Consider the following 20,363-nt stretch of genomic DNA (forward strand, 5'->3'; position numbering starts at 1 on the left):
TTGTGTAGTGCAGTTTTTACCAAGGCACAGACTAGACACATCTTGCAGATGGTGTCACACACAAAAAGGGGGATGCATGGTGCAGTGGGTTCTTCAGAGCACATCTGATTTTTATTTTTCAGGTGGTCAGGATCCTTCTTAAATCTGTTTAGTGGCTGGCTTTTTTTTTTTTTTTTTTTTTTTTTTGGAGACAGAGTCTTGCTCTGTTGCCCAGGCTGGAGTGCAGTGGCACGATCTCGGCTTACTGCAAGCTCCCGGCTTACTGCAAGCTCCGCCTCCTGGGTTCACGCCATTCTCTTGCCTCAGCCTCCCGAGTAGCTGGGACTACAGGTGCCTGCCACCATGCCTGGCTAATTTTTTTGTATTTTTTAATAGAGACCGGGTTTCACCCTGATAGCCAGGATGGTCTCGATCTCCTGACCTGGTGATCCGCCTGCCTCAGCCTCCCAAAGTGCTGGGATTACAGGCGTGAGCCACTGTGCCTGGCCTACTGGCTGCCTTTTTAAAAGTGTTCCTTTGCTAACCTGATTATGGCTCATTTTGTGAAATTTTGACCAGGTGCAGGGAAGTGGTAAGTAGAAGACTGAGGAATACAGAGCCTCTGTGAGCTCTTAGGTTTGGGTCCCAGAGGACAGTGACACTGCAGCCCATTTACTGCAGTGGGGAGGTATTGATTTTTCTCCCTCCCTGTTTTTAGCCATATCTCTGAAGTGGATATGGTATGAAGCATCTTTCCTGGTGAAGAGAGGAAAAGCTACAGTGGTGACCTTTGTCACCCCAACAGCCGGACATTTCAAACCAAACTAGATGGAATGGAGAAAGAGCTTAAAGTGCCCTTGTAAACCTCTTGACTTCTTAGTTCAGTACCTTAGCTTTTGTGACAAAGAGGTTCCCTACAGTTTATAACAACCCTGATAGACAATGGGAAGAAGTGTGTGTGTGTATGTGTGTGGGTGTGTGTGTGGGTGTGTGTGTGTTGAAAAGGGAATAAAAGGATCAAATCAGTGAAAACAACACAGCCCTGTGCTATGATCTTAGAAGGTTAGCAAAGTGGTCTTGTCCAAGTTTTCAACAAGATGTTCCATTCCTGTTATAATTGGCTGCTGGGTAGGTTTGGACCTAACTAGAATGCCAGCGTTCGATTTCACCGTGTTCTCAGTGGAGATGTGTCACCGTTTATGCTCGCCTTAGTGACAATTTTCTAAAATGGAAACTCGTGGGAAATCATTACAGTGTTTATATGTCTCTCTTATCGGACGGCGTTATCCTGTGATATTTTACCAGTGTTTTCCACTGCATGATGGCATCTCACGAAGGTTAGGGCAGAACAAGTCCCTCTGTAATTTTGTGACTACATTTTACTTACTGAAGAAGAAAAGATAACTGACAATTATGGGATGCCACAGAAAGAACATGTGCAACTAATCAATGGTATCCTTTGGGAACATGATTTTATAAAGCTGATAAGGTAGAAAAATTGGGATTTTGTGATTTGTGTTATATGATGATAATTGCACCTTTTCAATAAAAAGAACATTTCAGGAGTAAGCATTGAGCTTACAGGGGATGTTGGTGGTAATGCTGTTGTTTTTCTGCCCCATGCAGGAAGTTTTTTATAAATGCTTTCATGGAGTTTAAATTTTTAAAAATTCTTCATTTAAAGTGATATTTCTGAAGAAATATCTGGTCTGCTTTAGAGAAAGTCATTTATTCTTACAAGAGTGAGTAACATTGTATAAAGAAAAATAATTTTTTTTTTGTTTCTTACAAAATACACTCTATTGCCCACTTTTGCTATTTATCAGAGTTGGATGTAGTAATATCGAAGTAAGTCAAATAGCCTGTCACACACCTGTAACAGTTCTTTCATTTAACCCCATTTCCTACGTGCATCATAATAATAACCTGATTTTTGGTCTTCCTATATTCCTAAGTGACAGATTGGATGGAAATTTCTTTAGTGCATTTCTCTGTTAATTCTATACCGTCTCCAATCTGCAAGTCTATTAAAGAGTCCAGGATATTTTGATGCTCTTCAGTGCCTATTCTTTTCATACTGTGTCACTTTTACTACTTTTATTGCACACGCTTCAATTAGAAAATGACTCCTTCCTTGCTAGTTTTGATAGTACTTTCTTCTTGTTCCAGCAGCTTTGAAAATGCTGGATAACCAGTGGCCACCCTCCTTAACAGAACGGTTAGTTAACTTAAAGATCATTATCCCCTTGACTTTCCACTGCCTGGTTCCATTCTTGGTACCCACTGTTGGATGACTTGTTTTTATGGAAACTATTTTGAAATCTTTTAGTTATTTTCATTGCTTGCCTCTAGCTCTTCCTAGGTTTATTATTTCTCTTTTGTGGTGGCAGGGGGTGCTTGATAATATTGCCTTAAGTGGGGTGAGAGAACTGTTCAGCTCATTTGACACCATGTGGAAGGAACACCTCTTGCAGACCTACCATTTGAGACCCATGATTCTCACACATAAACAGCTACTCTCTGTCTTGCATCTGGGTAATTAATTCTGCCTCTCACGGTATTTCACTCTGTGTGTATACCTGTAAAATTTATTGGGATTTATTTCTAGCTTTTTCTCCAAACTTGTCACATTCATTTTGAATTCTTGATGTTTTACTGTATAAATTAGTTGACAGGCCATGTGTGCCGACTTGCATCCAGGAATGGGATGAGCAGTGTCAGAACTTCACCACCAGGGTCATTGAGTGATTAAGTAGATAGCACTGGGCCTGATCCCATCGCTACCCTGCAGTTCAGAATGCCCCTCTTATAACAGGGGCAGCATGGTAGTGCTTCATCAGCTGTACTCTAACCCAGCAATGATAGAGTGGAAAATAATACTTTCCTTAATATTTTGTTAATTTGGGGAACTCTCCACACCACTGACTGCCGTATTTTAGAATAATATATAGAAGACATGGAAATCATGAATATGAGTTATTCTCTAGAATCGGTGCAGCAATAGATTTTGGTGTATTAGAAAGAATCCTTTACCACAGTAGCCTCAATGCCAAATATTTTCAACTCAGCCCAGAGCTGAAGGCATTAATGAATTCTAATAGCAAGGCAGCATACTCTCCAGTGGGATTCTAATTGACAAAGAGATAGAAAACTGAAACAAGAAGGCCAGAGTGTCCTTTGGGGAGCTGGCACACAGCACCGGCCGACAGTGCATCAGGCTCCAGGCCAAAGAAAAGTGAGCCCAGCAGTGAGTGCTATTGCCCTGTCTAAGCTAAAAGCAGCTGTTCTTGGCTGGGCTGTCAGGGGTCTACAAACCCCCTGCCACTGGAAGCACAATTATAGATGTATGTGTGTTTTCCAGCAAGCAGGATACTCAGCTTTTATCTGATACTCAAAAAGATCCCTGAAATATAGAGGGCCAAGAAGCTCTGTTTGCTCGATGAACAATTATCCCAACTTCAAAATGGATAAAATAGGTTGTTGGAAATGTATAATACAACAACAATACTCAAAGAAAAGAGAATTAGCATCTATCCATCGCTAACTGTGTGTCAGAGATTCTTGCAGACATTTAATCCTCACAATAACCTAATTTTAAGATAGAAAGAGAAAGGATTCAAACTCAGGTCTTCCTGAAAGCCCATTTACTTCCTACACCACACTGTCTCTCTAAAGAATGAAAGTGATTAACCATTGGATATTAATCAAAAATAAAAATAAGCAATCTAAAACAATAGGGAGATAGGATTTGATATTCAAAAATTTGATTTTTTAAAACTTAGGAGCTTATTGTTGAGCAAAATTGAGAGATTTAAACCAAACTGACATATTTATTCTATAGGATGACCCGGGGTACAGCTTCAAGAAGGGGTGGTTCCTTCAGAGTAAAAGCCTTTCAAGAAACTGAAGAAGTTGTAAATGGAACAGTTGTGAGGTCCAGCCTTACTGTTCAGTTTCTTATGAATAAGATCATGTGTGTATGAACAAAAAGATTTAATTCCTCTTTTGTATCTCTGTACCAATTGATGACAGTCATTTGTACATAATATATTACATTAGGTAAATTCTTCTATATTTTACTTTATCTCTGAAGTATTAGTTCTTTTCTCCCAAGCTTTAAAAACAGAGCTTAGGAAATATTCCTGCCCACATAACTAAATGCTTAACTAACTGTCGATGCTGCCTTCTCTAAAACTATAAATCCCAAAGTACCTATTGGTCATTGTTTTATGGAAAATATTATTTGAGAATATTCGGTGAAAATTTAGCAAAGTAAATTCACGCAGATTTCTGGAGTTTTCTGTATTGCTTTTGCCACTATATCTTACATAAAGCAACGTGATCATCTGTTTAGAGAACTCTGTTTGGGGAGGCTGAGCAGGATTAATTCCCGTCCCTGTGTTGCAGTGTAAACAGCTTTTTGCCTGTCTTTTGTCATTAATGATCATGCTGTAGATGTAGGCAGTGCATTGTAAGCCAATCTGTCAAGGCAAATAAACAATTCACCTTGTTAAAATTCCCTAAATCTTGCATTAATAAAATCTAAGTAACCCCCTGAACACTCAAGAGATGTCTTCCTCCATACTGCGGTGATGGATGACATCTCTGGAGATCCTGGAAATTAAGTAGTTCAGGTCATTAAAAGTGTCCCACACTTGTTATTGATTTAATTTATTTTAAGAAGGTGGGGGTGGAGATAAGAATGTTATATCCTCCCCTCTTTTTTTTAAATGTGAAAGCTACCACTTGTACAGATAATTAAAACTATTGCCTGGGAGAACAGGTCTGCATGTGTTACAACATTAGGTTTTATTATTCAAATAAGTATTGTATCATCCTCTTAAACATGTATCTAGAAAAAAAACAATCATTGAAATGTGTCAGAGCCAAAATACCTTGGAGTTTTATATGTGTGATGATTTCTAGAACTTTTTGAGTTACAGGCACTGAAATAATGACCTCTGGGCACCTAAAAAATTTCCTTGAATAGGTAAAAACTGAGATGAAAGTGAAATGATTTAAGGAAATTTAATTGAAATAGTAATGAAATTATGCCTCTGGACATAGGAGGGTTTTTTTCTTCTTTGTTTTCTGAACTTTTTATTTTTCTATTTTTATAACCAGGAGAAAGTAAACACATACACACACATGGATGGAGAGAGGGACAGAGGGATGGACGGATGAATGCAATGGTAGATGGGAAAACGCTTAGAGAGTGATACGCTATTTCAATTCTATCTCACTGTATTTTAAGGCAAGTTTAAGTTGTTGTTTAGTGTGTGTGTTTACTTGTTCATTGCTAGCTTTCTTCAGCCCATGCTCCACTGGACCTGTAAGATTTATCATCATGTCCCAGTGCCTAACATGATAGATGCCCAGTAAATTATTATTTAATGAATAAAGTATAACACCCCAATTTTTTCTTCTGTCTTTTATTCCTTAAGCTTCCATGGGAATGGTGAGCTGTATAAAGAACAGTAGCAGCCCCCAGTGGAGGTGGCTCTTTAGATGACCCCTCTCCAGGGACTGAACACCAGGAGGGCTCTGCTCTAGTGTGGGACAGAGGGCAGCCTAGGAGGACTGGCAACCTGTATAGTTATCCACTCCATTTGTATGACCTGAACTGGGTAACAGTATTACAAAACCTGATGAGAAATTGGGGCCACTCAGTATGTGAACCATGGCTAAGAACAAGATGTGATACAGAACTATGTATCTACAAGATACATAATTTCACCTCACTTTTGTTACTTGTTATGTATTTTATACACCACCCTTACACAGTATTCCTGATCAGTTGTGTGAATGATATTTCACCACTAATTCTCATAGTTCTTTAAACAACATGTACTTATTGGACAAAATTTACCCACGGTGTTATGAAAAATGACCCTTAAGAATAGTTGTATTGAAGTCAGAGATTATGATAAAACCTTTGATGCTTTTCTCCTGTGGTATTTTGGAAGAGAGGGAGGGGGAGGTGGCAAACTTATATTCAGTTCACACACTCTGGTAGACTTTAAAAATACGTAGATATGAAGATACATACTTCTTTGTCAGATTTCTCCTTGACATTGCATAATCTGGATCTGTGAGTACTGACATGGTTATGCCATTATGCCAGCTCTGTAGCAGAGCTCACTAAATGGAAGAACTCTATGGATTTTTTTTCAGTGTGTACGCTGATTTACACTTAGCAGTAAAGTTGTTACTGACCCTTTAAGTGGAGCTGTCCAAATGGCAATAAATGTCAGTTGATTCTAATGCCAAAACAGTGATAGTTGAAGGTTCTTGACTAAATCTTCTAGTTAAAAAATAATTTATCGTATTTCCTAAATAGCAGTGGTCTCCTGTGGGGAGATACACACACACACACACACACACACACACACACACACACACACGTATAGATAATGTATATCAGACCACTTTATCACTCAGTAAGGAAAATTTGATATACATATCTTAACAGTATTATTGATGTTGCCAGGTTTTGAAATATTCATTCTGGATTAGAATCTCCATGAAGGCAAGAACCATTTCTACCTGGCTCCCCACTGTCTTGTCCCCTAGTCAGCATCTAGTGTATAGTAGGTGCTCTATAAATGCTAGTTGAATGAAAGAACAGATAAACTGCAGGATTTGCCGGCACTCGCTAGCCTGTGTGTCAGCCTGAATTCCTGGTGGGCAAAACAGAGACCACTCCTCGTCTCGACTGTCAGGAATGTTGCTGGTAAGAACTTTGATGGACGGTTATGACTTTTTGAAATAGTTCATTTGATTGATCGCCTAGCAAACTTCACTTCAGTTTCTAATTGTTTTCTGCTTTCACAGGCTGTCATTTTAGAAAATGAAGAACTTCCCAAACTGTTTCTTGATTTCCTAAATGTGCGACACTTGCCCTCTCTACCAAAGGCAGAAAGTTGTGGGTAAGAATCATGTTTGCATATTGGATGTGTATTTTAAATTACTCTTCAATGACCAATTGATCTAACAAATAGCCCAGAGTGATGCCCGAGTAGCCCGCCGGCCACGCCCACTCTTTTGGCTTGCTACAGTACTCGCTCGCCCCCTGCTTTTGGTTAAAAGAATTCTCTGAAGTCCTCATGCCCATCTTGCGGCCAAATGGCCATGGTTCGGTAACCTATGTTTAGACTCAAGGAATCAACCTTTTCAATTACACTGTTACATAGAATGATGTTACTTGATGGGAATTATGAATCTGGATAACTTGTTATGGGCTCATTTATTAGTGGAAACTCGAGCAAAATTCATATCCTGGTGGTACACATATTCATATAATTTTAAGGTTATGAATGATCTTAGAGATGATTTGATCCAACTCCTCTCATTTTATAGTTGAGCAAACAGAGACACAGGAATTTAGTGACTTTCCTAAGATCTCTTGCCTTGTAGCTTGCAGAACCGAGGGCTTCCAAGGTGAGCCCTTTTCCTCTATAGTCCAGGTTCCTCTCTCAGGAACTTCCAGTGGCAGGACTACAAATCCTAATCCCTATCTATTGGTCTAAACCATTGGTCCTAAACCCAAGGACCCAGAGGTTTGATATCATCAGCAATTAGGAAAATTTCTCCCAAAGAATTAACTCTGAAATAAGCCACTGGCCCAGCAACAGCATATGATGTGGGCTGAGCTAGCCTCAGAAGGCCTTCAGGAACATCCATGGCATACTGTATCCATTTACAGGGGAAAAAAATCATCACAAACTCTCTGAAAATCCATGCAGGAGAGAGGTTTACCCATTTTCTCGCTGCCTGAAGGAACCACACTTAACTACAAGAAAATCAAGCAGGCCACACCCAAAGTCATGTTAAACCTTAGCCATCTGCTGGATGACGGGGCTGCAAACACCTGTCACAGCTCCTCATGAGCACTGTTTACTCAGAGCCACTTTCCACTTATTGCATAACAAAAATTATACACTTGGCAAGTACTGTGTTGTCAGTGTGTTCTGTTCCAACTTGTATGTGTTTACGGGCAGGTTAGGCTTCATATATGTTTATGTATTTTTTAGAATAGACATTAGCAGTGGCAGTGAGCGAAATGTTTTCTCCATTATACAAGCCCACAAGTAGTAATAAAACCTGGGGATTTTTAAGTAATCTTAAGGGAAATCAAAGAATATTCCAGTCTTCAGATTCCTTAGAATGGGGCATAGCCATGCTATGGCTCAGTGGAAACTCACAGCTCTTTTAAAAAATATCTCTCAATTCAGTCATCGAATAATATTGGGTATTTTTTCCTTTGTTGGCATAAACATTGACTCAACGTGTGTGGTTTTTTTGTTTTTTTCCTTTTTCAAAACTTTTAGATCTTTTGATGAAACAGAATCTGAAGAGTCAAGGTAAGGACTAACCCTCATCAGCCAGGAATAGGATTATGGTTTTGCTAAATGTTTAATCCTCCACGATGTGTTTCAAGTTATGTTTTTCTTAAGAACCTTTGTTCAGAAATTGGTTTTAAGATTATAAATATTTGATAGGGAATTACAGGAGTAACCAGTTAGAATTAAAAGTGGAGGAATAAGAGCCCTACATTGTTTCATGCAAGTAATCAGAATGTTTTATCAACAATCGTATTACAAGATTTTTAGGAAAGCACGTTTCAGCAATGATTTATTGTATAGATCGTATATCTGCTTCAAATTCCACAAAGAAATGTTTAGAAGATGAGAGCAGTGCCCATTTGTTCACTCTCACTCTGCGTGCTATTATTCACCCACACTGTTAGAACATAAACACTGAGATGTCCCCGCACAGCAGTTTGATCCCCTCAAAGCTAGTTTGTAGTGTTTTCTGTTTACCATCGTCCCCTGATGCTGACATGCCTGTTCTTGACCTTTCCAGCAAACTGTCCCACCAGCCTGTGCTGCTGTTCCTCAGGGATCCATACGTCTTGCCTGCAGCCAGCGGTAATCAAACCTGTCATCTGCTAACAGCTCTTTACTGATCTGACCCTGCACCACATAAACCACGTTTTTAATGCAGGTCTAACAGAGTGACATTGGTCCAGGGCTTAATAATCTGCCAATAAACCAGTGCTCTTGGTATAAGCGACACTTAGAATTTTAATTGGGGCCGGCCTTTCCGGAGGAAATGTAATCTTTCTTTCTCTCTTACCAGACTATTTTGAATTAGAGTAATAAGGAAGAAAGGTATTTATGGTCCTTAATTTTTCTGATCATGTCATTTTGGCCTCTTCTTGTTTTTGTCCAGATGCCAGGGTTCAAATTCAAGGCTCTAGTCCTTTTTAAAAATGCCTCTTCCTGGCCGGATGCAGTGGCTCACGCCTGTAATCCCAGCACTTTGGGAGGCCAAGGCGGGTGGATCACGAGGTCAGGAGATTGAGACCATCCTGGCTAACACGGTGAAACCCCGTCTCTACTAAAAACACAAAAAATTAGCCAGGCGTGGTGGCCAGTGCCTGTAGTCCTAGCTACTCAGGAAGCTGAGGCAGGAGAATGGCGTGAACCCAGGAGGCAGAGCTTGCAGTGAGCTGAGATTGCGCCACTGCACTCCAGCCTGGATGACAGAGCGAGACTCCGTCTCAAAAAAAAAAAAAAAAGCGTCTTCCCCGAAACCGTGTATATACATTGCAGGATCTTTGAGGGTCAACTATATATTTTTAGAAGTTGCATATTTTAAATACAATTAATTTATCTAAGTATAATTGTAATCAATATTTTCAACTGAGTCTTTTCTCTTTGCAAAGAAATTTAAATTCATCAGAGTCCCTCTCAAAGTGTTCTGTTATGCATCTCTTTTTTTTTTCTTTTTTTTTTATTTTTATTTTATTTTATTTTATTTTTATTTTTTTTTATACTTTAGGGTTTTAGGGTACATGTGCACAATGTGCAGGTTTGTTACATATGTATCCATGTGCCATGTTGATTTCCTGCACCCATTAACTCGTCATTTAGCATTAGGTGTATCTCCTAATGCTGTCCCTCCCCCCTCCCCCCACCCCACAACAGTCCCCGGAGCGTGATGTTCCCCTTCCTGTGTCCATGAGTTCTCGTTGTTCAATTCCCACCTCTGAGTGAGAACATGCGGTGTTTGGTTTTTTGTCCTTGCGATAGTTTACTGAGAATGATGTTTTCCAGTTTCATCCATGTCCCTACAAAGGACACGAACTCATCATTTTTTATGGCTGCATAGTATTCCATGGTGTATATGTGCCACATTTTCTTAATCCAGTCTATCGTTGTTGGACATTTGGGTTGGTTCCAACTCTTTGCTATTGTGAATAGTGCCGCAATAAACATACGTGTGCATGTGTCTTTATAGCAGCATGATTTATAGTCCTTTGGGTATATACCCAGTAATGGGATGGCTGGGTCAAATGGTATTTCTAGTTCGAGATCCCTGAGGAATCGCCACACTGACTTCCACAATGGTTGAACTAGTTTACAGTCCCACCAACAGTGTAAAAGTGTTCCTATTTCTCCACATCCTCTCCAGCACCTGTTGTTTCCTGATTTTTTAATGATGGCCATTCTAACTGGTGTGAGATGGTATCTCACTGTGGTTTTGATTTGCATTTCTCTGATGGCCAGTGATGATGAGCATTTCTTCATGTGTTTTTTGGCTGCATAAATGTCTTCTTTTGAGAAGTGTCTGTTCATGTCCTCTGCCCACTTTTTGATGGGGTTGTTTGTTTTTTTCTTGTAAATTTGTTTGAGCTCATTGTAGATTCTGGATATTAGCCCTTTGTCAGATGAGTAGGTTGCAAAAATTTTCTCCCATTTTGTAGGTTGCCTGTTCACTCTGATGATAGTTTCTTTTGCTGTGCAGAAGCTCTTTAGTTTAATGAGATCCCATTTGTCGATTTTGGCTTTTGTTGCCATTGCTTTTGGTGTTTTAGACATGAAGTCCTTGCCCACGCCTATGTCCTGAATGGTATTGCCTAGGTTTTCTTGTAGGATTTTAATGGTTTTAGGTCTAACATATAAGTCTTTAATCCATCTTGAATTAATTTTTGTATAAGGTGTAAGGAAGGGATCCAGTTGCAGCTTTCTACATACAGCTAGCCAGTTTTCCCAGCACCATTTATTAAATAGGGAATCCTTTCCCCATTTCTTGTTTTTGTCAGGTTTGTCAAAGATCAGATAGTTGTAGCTATGCGGCATCATTTCTGAGGGCTCTGTTCTGTTCCATTGATCTATGTCTCTGTTGTGGTACCAGTACCATGCTGTTTTGGCTACTGTAGCCTTGTAGTATAGTTTAAAGTCAGGTAGCGTGATGCCTCCAGCTTTGTTCTTTTGGCTTAGGATTGACTTGGTGATGCGGGCTCTTTTTTGGTTCCATATGAACTTTAAAGTAGTTTTTTCCAATTCTGTGAAGAAAGTCATTGGTAGCTTGATGGGGATGGCATTGAATCTATAAATTACCTTGGGCAGTATGGCCATTTTCACGATATTGATTCTTCCAACCCATGAGCATGGAATGTTCTTCCATTTGTTTGTATCCTCTTTTATTTCATTGAGCAGTGGTTTGTAGTTCTCCTTGAAGAGGTCCTTCACATCCCTTGTAAGTTGGATTCCTAGGTATTTTATTCTCTTTGAAGCAATTGTGAATGGGAGTTCACTCATGATTTGGCTCTCTGTTTGTCTGTTACTGGTGTAGAAGAATGCTTGTGATTTTTGTACATTAATTTTGTATCCTGAGACTTTGCTGAAGTTGCTAATCAGCTTAAGGAGATTTTGGGCTGAGACAATGGGGTTTTCTAGATATACAATCATGTCATCTGCAAACAGGGACAATTTGACTTCCTCTTTTCCTAATTGAATACCCTTTATTTCCTTCTCCTGCCTGATTGCTCTGGCCAGAACTTCCAGCACTATGTTGAATAGGAGCGGTGAGAGAGGGCATCCCTGTCTTGTGCCAGTTTTCAGAGGGAATGCTTCCAGTTTTTGCCCATTCAGTATGATATTGACTGTGGGTTTGTCACAGATAGCTCTTATTATTTTGAGATACGTCCCATCAATACCTAATTTATTGAGAGTTTTTAGCATGAAGCGTTGTTGAATTTTGTCAAAGGCCTTTTCTGCATCTATTGAGATAATCACGTGGTTTTTGTCTTTGGTTCTGTTTATATGCTGGATTACATTTATTGATTTGCGTATGTTGAACCAGCCTTGCATCCCAGGGATGAAGCCCACTTGATCATGGTGGATAAGCTTTTTGATGTGCTGCTGGATTTGGTTTGCCAGTATTTTATTGAGGATTTTTGCATCAATGTTCATCAAGGATATTGGTCTGAAATTCTCTTTTTTGGTTATGTCTCTGCCAGGTTTTGGTATCAGGACGATGCTGGCTTCATAAAATGTGTTAGGGAGGATTCCCTCTTTTTCTATCGATTGGAATAGTTTCAGAAGGAATGGTACCAGTTCCTCCTTGTACCTCTGGTAGAATTCAGCTGTGAATCCATCAGGTCCTGGACTCTTTTTGGTTGGTAAGCTATTGATTATTGCCACAATTTCAGAACCTGTTATTGGTCTATTCAGAGATTCAACTTCTTCCTGGTTTAGTCTTGGGAGGGTGTATTTGTCGAGGAATTTATCCATTTCTTCTAGATTTTCTAGTTTATTTGCATAGAGGTGTTTGTAGTATTCTCTGATGGTAGATTGTATTTCTATGGGATCGGTGGTGATATCCCCTTTTTCGTTTTTTATTGCATCTATTTGATTCTTCTCTCTTTTCTTCTTTATTAGTCTTGCTAGCGGTCCATCAATTTTGTTGATCTTTTCAAAAAACCAGCTCCTGGATTCATTAATTTTTTGAAGGGTTTTTTGTGTCTCTATTTCCTTCAGTTCTGCTCTGATTTTAGTTATTTCTAGCCTTCTGCTAGCTTTTGAATGTGTTTGCTCTTGCTTTTCTAGTTCTTTTAATTGTGATGTTAGGGTGCCAATTTTGGATCTTTCCTGCTTTCTCTTGTGGGCATTTAGTGCTATAAATTTCCCTCTACACACTGCTTTGAACGTGTCCCAGAGATTCTGGTATGTTGTGTCTTTGTTCTCGTTGGTTTCAAAGAACATCTTTATTTCTGCCTTCATTTCATTATGTACCCAATAGTCATTCAGGAGCAGGTTGTTTGGTTTCCATGTAGTTGAGCGGTTTTGAGTGAGTTTCTTAATCCTGAGGTCTAGTTTGATTGCACTGTGGTCTGAGAGACAGTTTGTTATAATTTCTGTTCTTTTACATTTGCTGAGGAGAGCTTTACTTCCAACTATGTGGTCAATTTTGGAATAGGTGTGGTGTGGTGCCGAAAAAAATGTATATTCTGTTGATTTGGGGTTGAGAGTTCTGTAGATGTCTATTAGGTCCACTTTATGTAGAGCTGAGTTCAATTCCTGGATATCCTTGTTAACTTTCTGTGTCATTGATCTGTCTAATGCTGACAGTGGGGTGTTAAAATCTCCCATTATTATTGTGTGGGAGTCTAAGTCCCTTTGTAGGTCACTGAGGACTTGCTTTACGAATCTGGGTGCTCCTGTGTTGGGTGCATATATATTTAGGATAGTTAGCTCTTCTTGTTGAATTGATCCCTTTACCATTATGTAATGGCCTTCTTTGTCTCTTTTGATCTTTGTTGGTTTAAAGTCTATTTTATCAGAGACTAGGATTGCAACCCCTGCCTTTTTTTGTTTTCCAGTTGCTTGATAGATCTTCCTCCATCCCTTTATTTTGAGTCTATGTGTGTCTCTGCACGTGAGATGGGTTTCCTGAATACAGCACACTGATGGGTCCTGACTCCTTATCCAGATTGCCAGTCTGTGTCTTTTGATTGGAGCATTTAGCCCATTTACATTTAACGTGAATATTGTTATGTGTGAATCTGATCCTGTCATTATGATGTTAGTTGGTTATTTTGCTCGTTAGTTGCTATAGTTTCTTCCTAGCCTCGATGGTCTTTACAGTTTGGCGTGTTTTTGCAGTGGCTGGTACCGGTTGTTCCTTTCCATGTTTAGTGCTTCCTTCAGGAGCTCCTTTAGGGCAGGCCTGGTGGTGACAAAATCACTCAGTGTTTGCTTGTCTGTAAAGTATTTTATTTCTCCTTCACTTATGAAGCTTAGTTTGGCAGGATAGGAAATTCTGGGTTGAAAATTCTTTTCTTTAAGAATGTTGAATATCGGCCCCCACTCTCTTCTGGCTTGTAGAGTTTCTGCTGAGAGATCAGCTGTTAGTCTGATGGGCTTCCCTTTGTGGGTAACCCGACCTTTCTCTCTGGCTGCCCTTAACATTTTTTCCTTCATTTCAACTTTGGTGAATCTGACAATTATGTGTCTTGGAGTTGCCCTTCTCGAGGTGTATCTTTGTGGCGTTCTCTGTATTTCCTGAATCTGAATGCTGGCCTGCCTTGCTAGATGGGGGAAGTTCTCCTGGATAATATCTTGCAGAGTGTTTTCCAACTTGTTTCCATTCTCCCCATCATTTTCAGGTACACCAATCAGACGTAGGTTTGGTCTTTTCACATAGTCCCAAATTTCTTGGAGGCTTTGTTCATTTCTTTGTATTCTTTTTTCTCTAAACTTTCCTTCTCTGTTCATTTCATTCATTTCATCTTCCATCAGCGATACCCTTTCTTCCAGTTGATCGCATCTGCTACTGAGGCTTCTGCAATCTTCGCGTAGTTCTCGAAACTTGGCTTTCAGCTCCATCAGCTCCTTGAAGCCCTTCTCTCCATTGGTTATTCTAGTTATCCATTCTTCTAATTTTTTTTCAAAGTTTTTAACTTCTTTGCTATTGTTTTGAATTTCCTCTCGTAGCTCAGAGTAGTTTGATCGTCTGAAGCCTTCTTCTCTCAACTCATCAAAGTCATCCTCCATCCAGCTTTGTTCCGTTGCTGGTGAGGAACTGCGTTCCTTTGGAGGAGGAGAGGTGCTCTGTTTTTTAGAGTTTCCAGTTTTTTTGGTCTGTTTTTTCCCCATCTTTGTGGTTTTATCTACTTTTTGTCTTTGATGATGGTGATGTACAGATGGATTTTTGGTGTGGATGTCCTTTCTGTTTGTTAGTTTTCCTTCTACCAGACAGGACCCTCAGCTGTAGGTCTGTTGGAGTTTACTAGAGGTCCACTCCAGACCCTGTTTGGCTGGGTGTCAGCAGCGGTGGCTGCAGAACAGCGGATTTTCGTGAGACCACAAATTCAGCTGTCTGATAGTTCCTCTGAAAGTTTTGTCTCAGAGGAGTACCCGGTTGAATGAGGTGTCAGTCTGTCCCTACTGGGGGGGTGCCTCCCAGTTAGGCTGCTCGGGGGTGAGGGACCCACTTTAGGAGGCAGTCTGTCCGTTCTCAGATCTCCAGCTGCGTGCTGGGAGAACCACTACTCTCTTCAAAGCTGTCAGTCAGACAGGGACATTTAAGGCTGTGGAGGTTCTCACTGAGTTTTTGTTTGTCTGTGCCCTGCCCCCAGAGGTGGAGCCTACAGAGGCAGGCAGGCCTCCTTGAGCTGTGGTGGGCTCCACCCAGTTCGAGCTTCCTGGCTGCTTTGTTTACCTAAGCAAGCCTGGGCAATGGCGGGCGCCCCTACCCCAGCCTGGCTGCCGCCTTGCAGCTTGATCTCAGACTGCTGTGCTAGCAATCAACGAGACTCCGTGGGCATAGGACCCTCCGAGCCAGGTGCGGGACACAATCTCCTAGTGAGCCGTTTTCCAGGCCCGTTGGAAAAGCACAGTATTAGGATGGGAGTGACCCGATATTACAGGTGCTGTCTGTTTCCCCTTTCTTTGACTAGGAAAGGGAACTCCCTGACCCCTTGCGCTTCCCGAGTGAGGCAATGCCTCGCCCTGCTTCGGCTCGCGCACAGTGCGCTTCACCGACTGTCCTGAACCCACTGTTAGGCACTCCCTAGTGAGATGAAACCGGTACCTCAAGCAGAAATGCAGAAATCACCCGTCTTCTGTGTCGCTGGGGCTGGGAGCTGGAGACCGGAGCTGTTCCTATTCGGCCATCTTGGCTCCACCCTGTTATGCATCTCTTTATGAGCTCATTTGCATACATTATCTCATTTAATTTCCTTAACAACCTTGTGAACTAAGCAAGGCAGATATTATCATTGGCTGAATGGGAAAATTGGGGTTCAGGGAGGTCCCTGACTTGTCCACTCTCAGATGGTTGATGGGTGGACCTCTTGTTGCCTATGTATTCCTTCTGTGCTCTTTGCATATAGTGAATCTTGTTTCTGGGAGTCACTAAATGGCAATAGATAAATGATCCGTTGAAACCCTTCCTGTTTCTGACAATAAAACCTTATGAGCAGGAGAAAGAGAACTGCTCTCTATAGCAAGTATGCATGTACTCAGATCACCCAATTAGCTGTCAGTTTGAAGAAGGGTGGCCAGGATGCAGCCCTGCTCCTCCCTAGGAAGGGTTGAGGGACCCTTCCTAGTAGCACCCTGATCAGAGTGAGCTGCTTTTGCTGTATGGGAATATGACCTCATATTCTTTTTCCTATAAGATCCTTGCAGTGAAGAATAACTTCCTCTCTATAACATTTGCTTCTTATGTTTAACAAATATACATGTTAGTTGATGTCATGTTAAAATATCATATTTAACAAATAGTCATAATGCAACCTAATACAGATTAAATAGATAATGTTTTATAAATTGTTCTTATTATCTTTGAAAAATGGCTCCACAAGCACTTTTTCCATGTATTGTTTATGCTCAGATATGTCATGCATCTGACTGAAATTCCTGCAGAAGTGTAGACAGTGAAATGGTTACTGTGGACTAGAATAGCCAGGATACTTGATAGAAGAGGGAAGATATTTTATGACCTTTAAATCCAATTCATCCAGCTTATTGAGCAGTGCCTACCATGTGCTCTATGCCTGGCTTGGACAGTGAAGAACAGGAGGAACTTTCTGGGAAGGAACATCAGGGGTAAATGTCTTGAGCTGGAAAGAGTAAAACGTTATGTATCATTGGTAGCATGGTAATATGGATGAAGACTTGCAAAATAAGGGTACTCCTGTTTGAGAATAAATGGATCACAGGTTTGATGGATGGGATGGGAGGTATAGAAGGACCAGTCACCAGATCTGTTTTCTTGGAATTTTGACCAAGCCAGTTTCATGAATCAGATTCTTGTTATCTTAGAAGTGTTATACTAATGATATATTCTTGCAAATTTTTAGCATTTAATTTAAAGAGAAACTTTACTTCCATCACATTTTTGTTATGATGCCTTTTAGCAAGATATTAAGGTTATTCCAGAGGATATTGCATGTGGAAATTTCGTCACAGATGTGCTGACCCCGCCCCCTACAAAGTCAGAGGAGTGTCTGTCTTCAAAAATCTGACATTTAAGCATTATCCTCTTATAAAATACTAATAATCAAATATCCCTTAGCTTTTAACATTAGAAATCAGGAGAGTATTCTCTTAACAAATTGAAAAGCATTTGCTTTTTGGTCTTTGTTTTGATTTTCCTGGGAAACTCAAAACAACTCTTGCCAAAGTCCCCAGTGATTTCAGTGTGGCTAAAGCCCATGGATATTTTTCAGTCCTCATCTTCCTTGGCCTCTCATGTACTTTAGACATGTTGACCTGTTTCTCCTCCTTCAAACAGTGTCTCCCCTTGGCTTTCCCACCTCCTTCCACTTCTGGCAGCTGACCAGAATGCTGTCATAGACCCTCTCCTCTTCTCAGTACACTTTCTTTCAGATGATCTCCTTGTGTGTGGCCTGCCTACCACGTGTGTACACCTGAGTCACAATATTGTATCTCCATCTCAGCTCTCTCCTGGGAGCTCCAGACTCTTACCTGTGGTTTGTTTGCAAGGCCCTCTGTGGCCTGCCCCAGCCTCCTGTTCCTACTGGACCTCCTCATACAATGTGCCCTGGCCACCCTGGACTTCTTTCTGGGCCTCAGGTTGCTGTTTCCTCCACCTTGAGCCTTCTTTTCTCCATCCATAGCCAGCTGCCTCTCATCTTCCAGGGCTCACGTTGAATGCCACAGCTTCAGAGAGCCTGTGCTGATTCTTCCTTTGCACGAGCCCCTCCACCCATTCACAATACATATTCATTAAATAAGCAAAAACCAACAAAAATAACAACAAAACCTGCCCTAAATCACCTTCCTTCTCATCACCTCTCAATGAGAATCAAAGGCAAGGACAGTTTACTGAGTCATGCTGGCAATAATGGACATTGTAGTAAATCATGCATATGATGAAGCCAAAATCCACAGTTTAAAGTAGAGTGGAACAGATGAGAAAACAAACCAAAACCCTGATTATGTTATTTCTGATCGCTAGTTGGTGGACCTTGCTTTAAAACACCTCCATCCTATTCACTTTTTGTCAGAGAACCCTGTTCGCTTCCTTCATAGCAATGGTCACAGACTATCTTATCTTTGTTCTTTGGCTTTGTCCTCTAAATCCCCAACATCTAGCATATGTTCAGCTCTTGGTGGACATACATACAGAACCTTAGCACTTGCTGTTCCCTCTGCCAGGAATGCCCTTCTCCTGGACACCCTCCCAGCAGGCTGCTTTGTCCCTTCCTGCAAGTCATCACCCAAATGGCATCATCACTCAAATTCTTCCCTCGCTTCCCTATCTCTGGGCCCTCTCCAGCCCATGCCCTGCTGTATTTTTCTCCTTGCCCTGTTCTTGTCACTGCTTGACATATTACCAGTGCGGTAGAGTTACCCACAGTATGTAATGTTATTTTCCTTTATGTCTTTTTTGCTTATTTAGTTGAATCCTTTTAAGCTAATATACTTACGATGTAATTTCACTGACCTTCAAATCGACTTCTATATTGTGAGTGGCAAAGAATAAAGGCATGTCTGCCACCGTCATGTAATATGTCCTATTTGAGTATCTTTTAGAAAATTAACAGCTCTATTCATGGCAATTGATTTTAATACCCTTCTATGTGGGAGAAATACATTTAGAATTAAAATTAGCTTATCTAAATTATTGTTTTTTATTGGGCTCTAAATATACATGTGTAAGGCCTATCACAAGCTTTCAAAGATATATTTCATGAAAAACCATTACTTCATGTTGGGGAAAGGCATGCACTAAAAAAATCAAGTGTCATCAACCAGAAATAACTGGATACTCATGTATTGGAGATTTTCTAAGACATATTTTGTGTGTTCATTAGCTTGTCTCCCCAATTTTTAAAACAGCCTATAAGGTAGATACTATTATGAAATCCATTTCACAGTTGAGGAAAGAGAGAGACAGAGATGTTCAATAACTCACCTTAAGGTCACATAGGTATTAAGTGGCCGGTCCAGGAGACAGAGGCCTCTCAATAAATATTTGTTGAGGTAAACTTGTCATCATATTCTATTCACTTACTTGACTTCCCTTTTGGCAAGTTTCACAGGTGCCTCAAACACAAGTTCCAGACCGAGTTGATGATCTTCTGTTTTACTCCTATTCTGGGTCTTCTCCCACCACCCTCTGATTATGCAAGCCAGAAACCCAAGAGGCGTCCTTGACTTCACCCCTTCCCCCACTAGCCACATCTAACCTGTCACTTGGTCCTGTCCTTCATTTCTCTAGAATTCCTCCATGATTCTCCATCCTCAACCTCGTTTAGGCTGCCACCATTGCCCTCTGGAACTACTACAGTAGTCTCCAAACTGATCTTGTGTCTGCTTTGAACTTGCTTCAGTCCATTCTCCAGTTGGCAGCCAGAATCATCTTTTTCAAAACACAATTCCTCTCTGTCTCACTCTGCTTAAACTCCCTCAATAGCTTCCCAATGAGTTTCAGATAAAGCCTGAATTCCTATCCATTCTTCCCAGATGTGATGGGGGCACCCCGTGCCCTCCAGCCTCCTCATTCTCACTTCTCTAGCTACGGTGGCCTTTATTTAGGTCTCTGAATCCTCCAGGCTCCCTCTGGCCACAGACTTTCCACCTGGCTAGCTCCCTCTGCCTACCCCTAGCCTCTGAGAGCCTTTCTGCCTCCTCTGATGAGGCCCAATCCCCTAGTAAATGATTTTATTTACGCAGTAGACAATAGAGGTTAGATGCACATTTTTTTTTCTTAAAATATTGGACCACCTTTATTTTCTTACATAATAACGATATTTGTTTAAAGTGCTCAGCTTTAGGATAGTTCCTGGATATCATTATGTACAGATTAAAGTTTAAAAATTAAACTTCTGAACCATGAGATAGATTGGTTCCCATTCATGTAATCCATTCACATTTTACCTACTCTAATGACTGGAATGTGGTATAACATACTCTGCACCCCTGGCCTCCCTTCCTGTCTCCTATAATAATGTAGCTGTGTTTTCAAGTTTGGCAGGATGGCTTCTGTTGGAAATTTGCCCTTTTAAGTTAGGAAGACAGACCCCCATCTTACTGCTCTCTTTCGAAGCTAGTCTAATA

General features: G+C 40.7%; 1 protein-coding gene across 3 annotated transcripts in view; it reads left to right on the top strand.

Moving 5' to 3' along the window:
* Positions 1–20,363, top strand: part of SNX24 (sorting nexin 24) — a 193,258-nt gene that overhangs the window by 152,044 nt on the left and 20,851 nt on the right. For all 3 annotated transcript variants that reach the window (XM_055298967.2, XM_055298969.2, XM_063612963.1), the window contains exons 4-6: positions 6,814–6,908; positions 8,310–8,342; positions 8,845–8,909. In XM_055298967.2, coding sequence (XP_055154942.1) covers positions 6,814–6,908; positions 8,310–8,342; positions 8,845–8,909 — 193 coding nt within the window. The remainder of the gene's footprint in view (positions 1–6,813; positions 6,909–8,309; positions 8,343–8,844; positions 8,910–20,363) is intronic.

Source organism: Symphalangus syndactylus, chromosome 11, assembly GCF_028878055.3.
Source record: "Symphalangus syndactylus isolate Jambi chromosome 11, NHGRI_mSymSyn1-v2.1_pri, whole genome shotgun sequence".
Taxonomy (NCBI): domain Eukaryota; kingdom Metazoa; phylum Chordata; class Mammalia; order Primates; family Hylobatidae; genus Symphalangus; species Symphalangus syndactylus.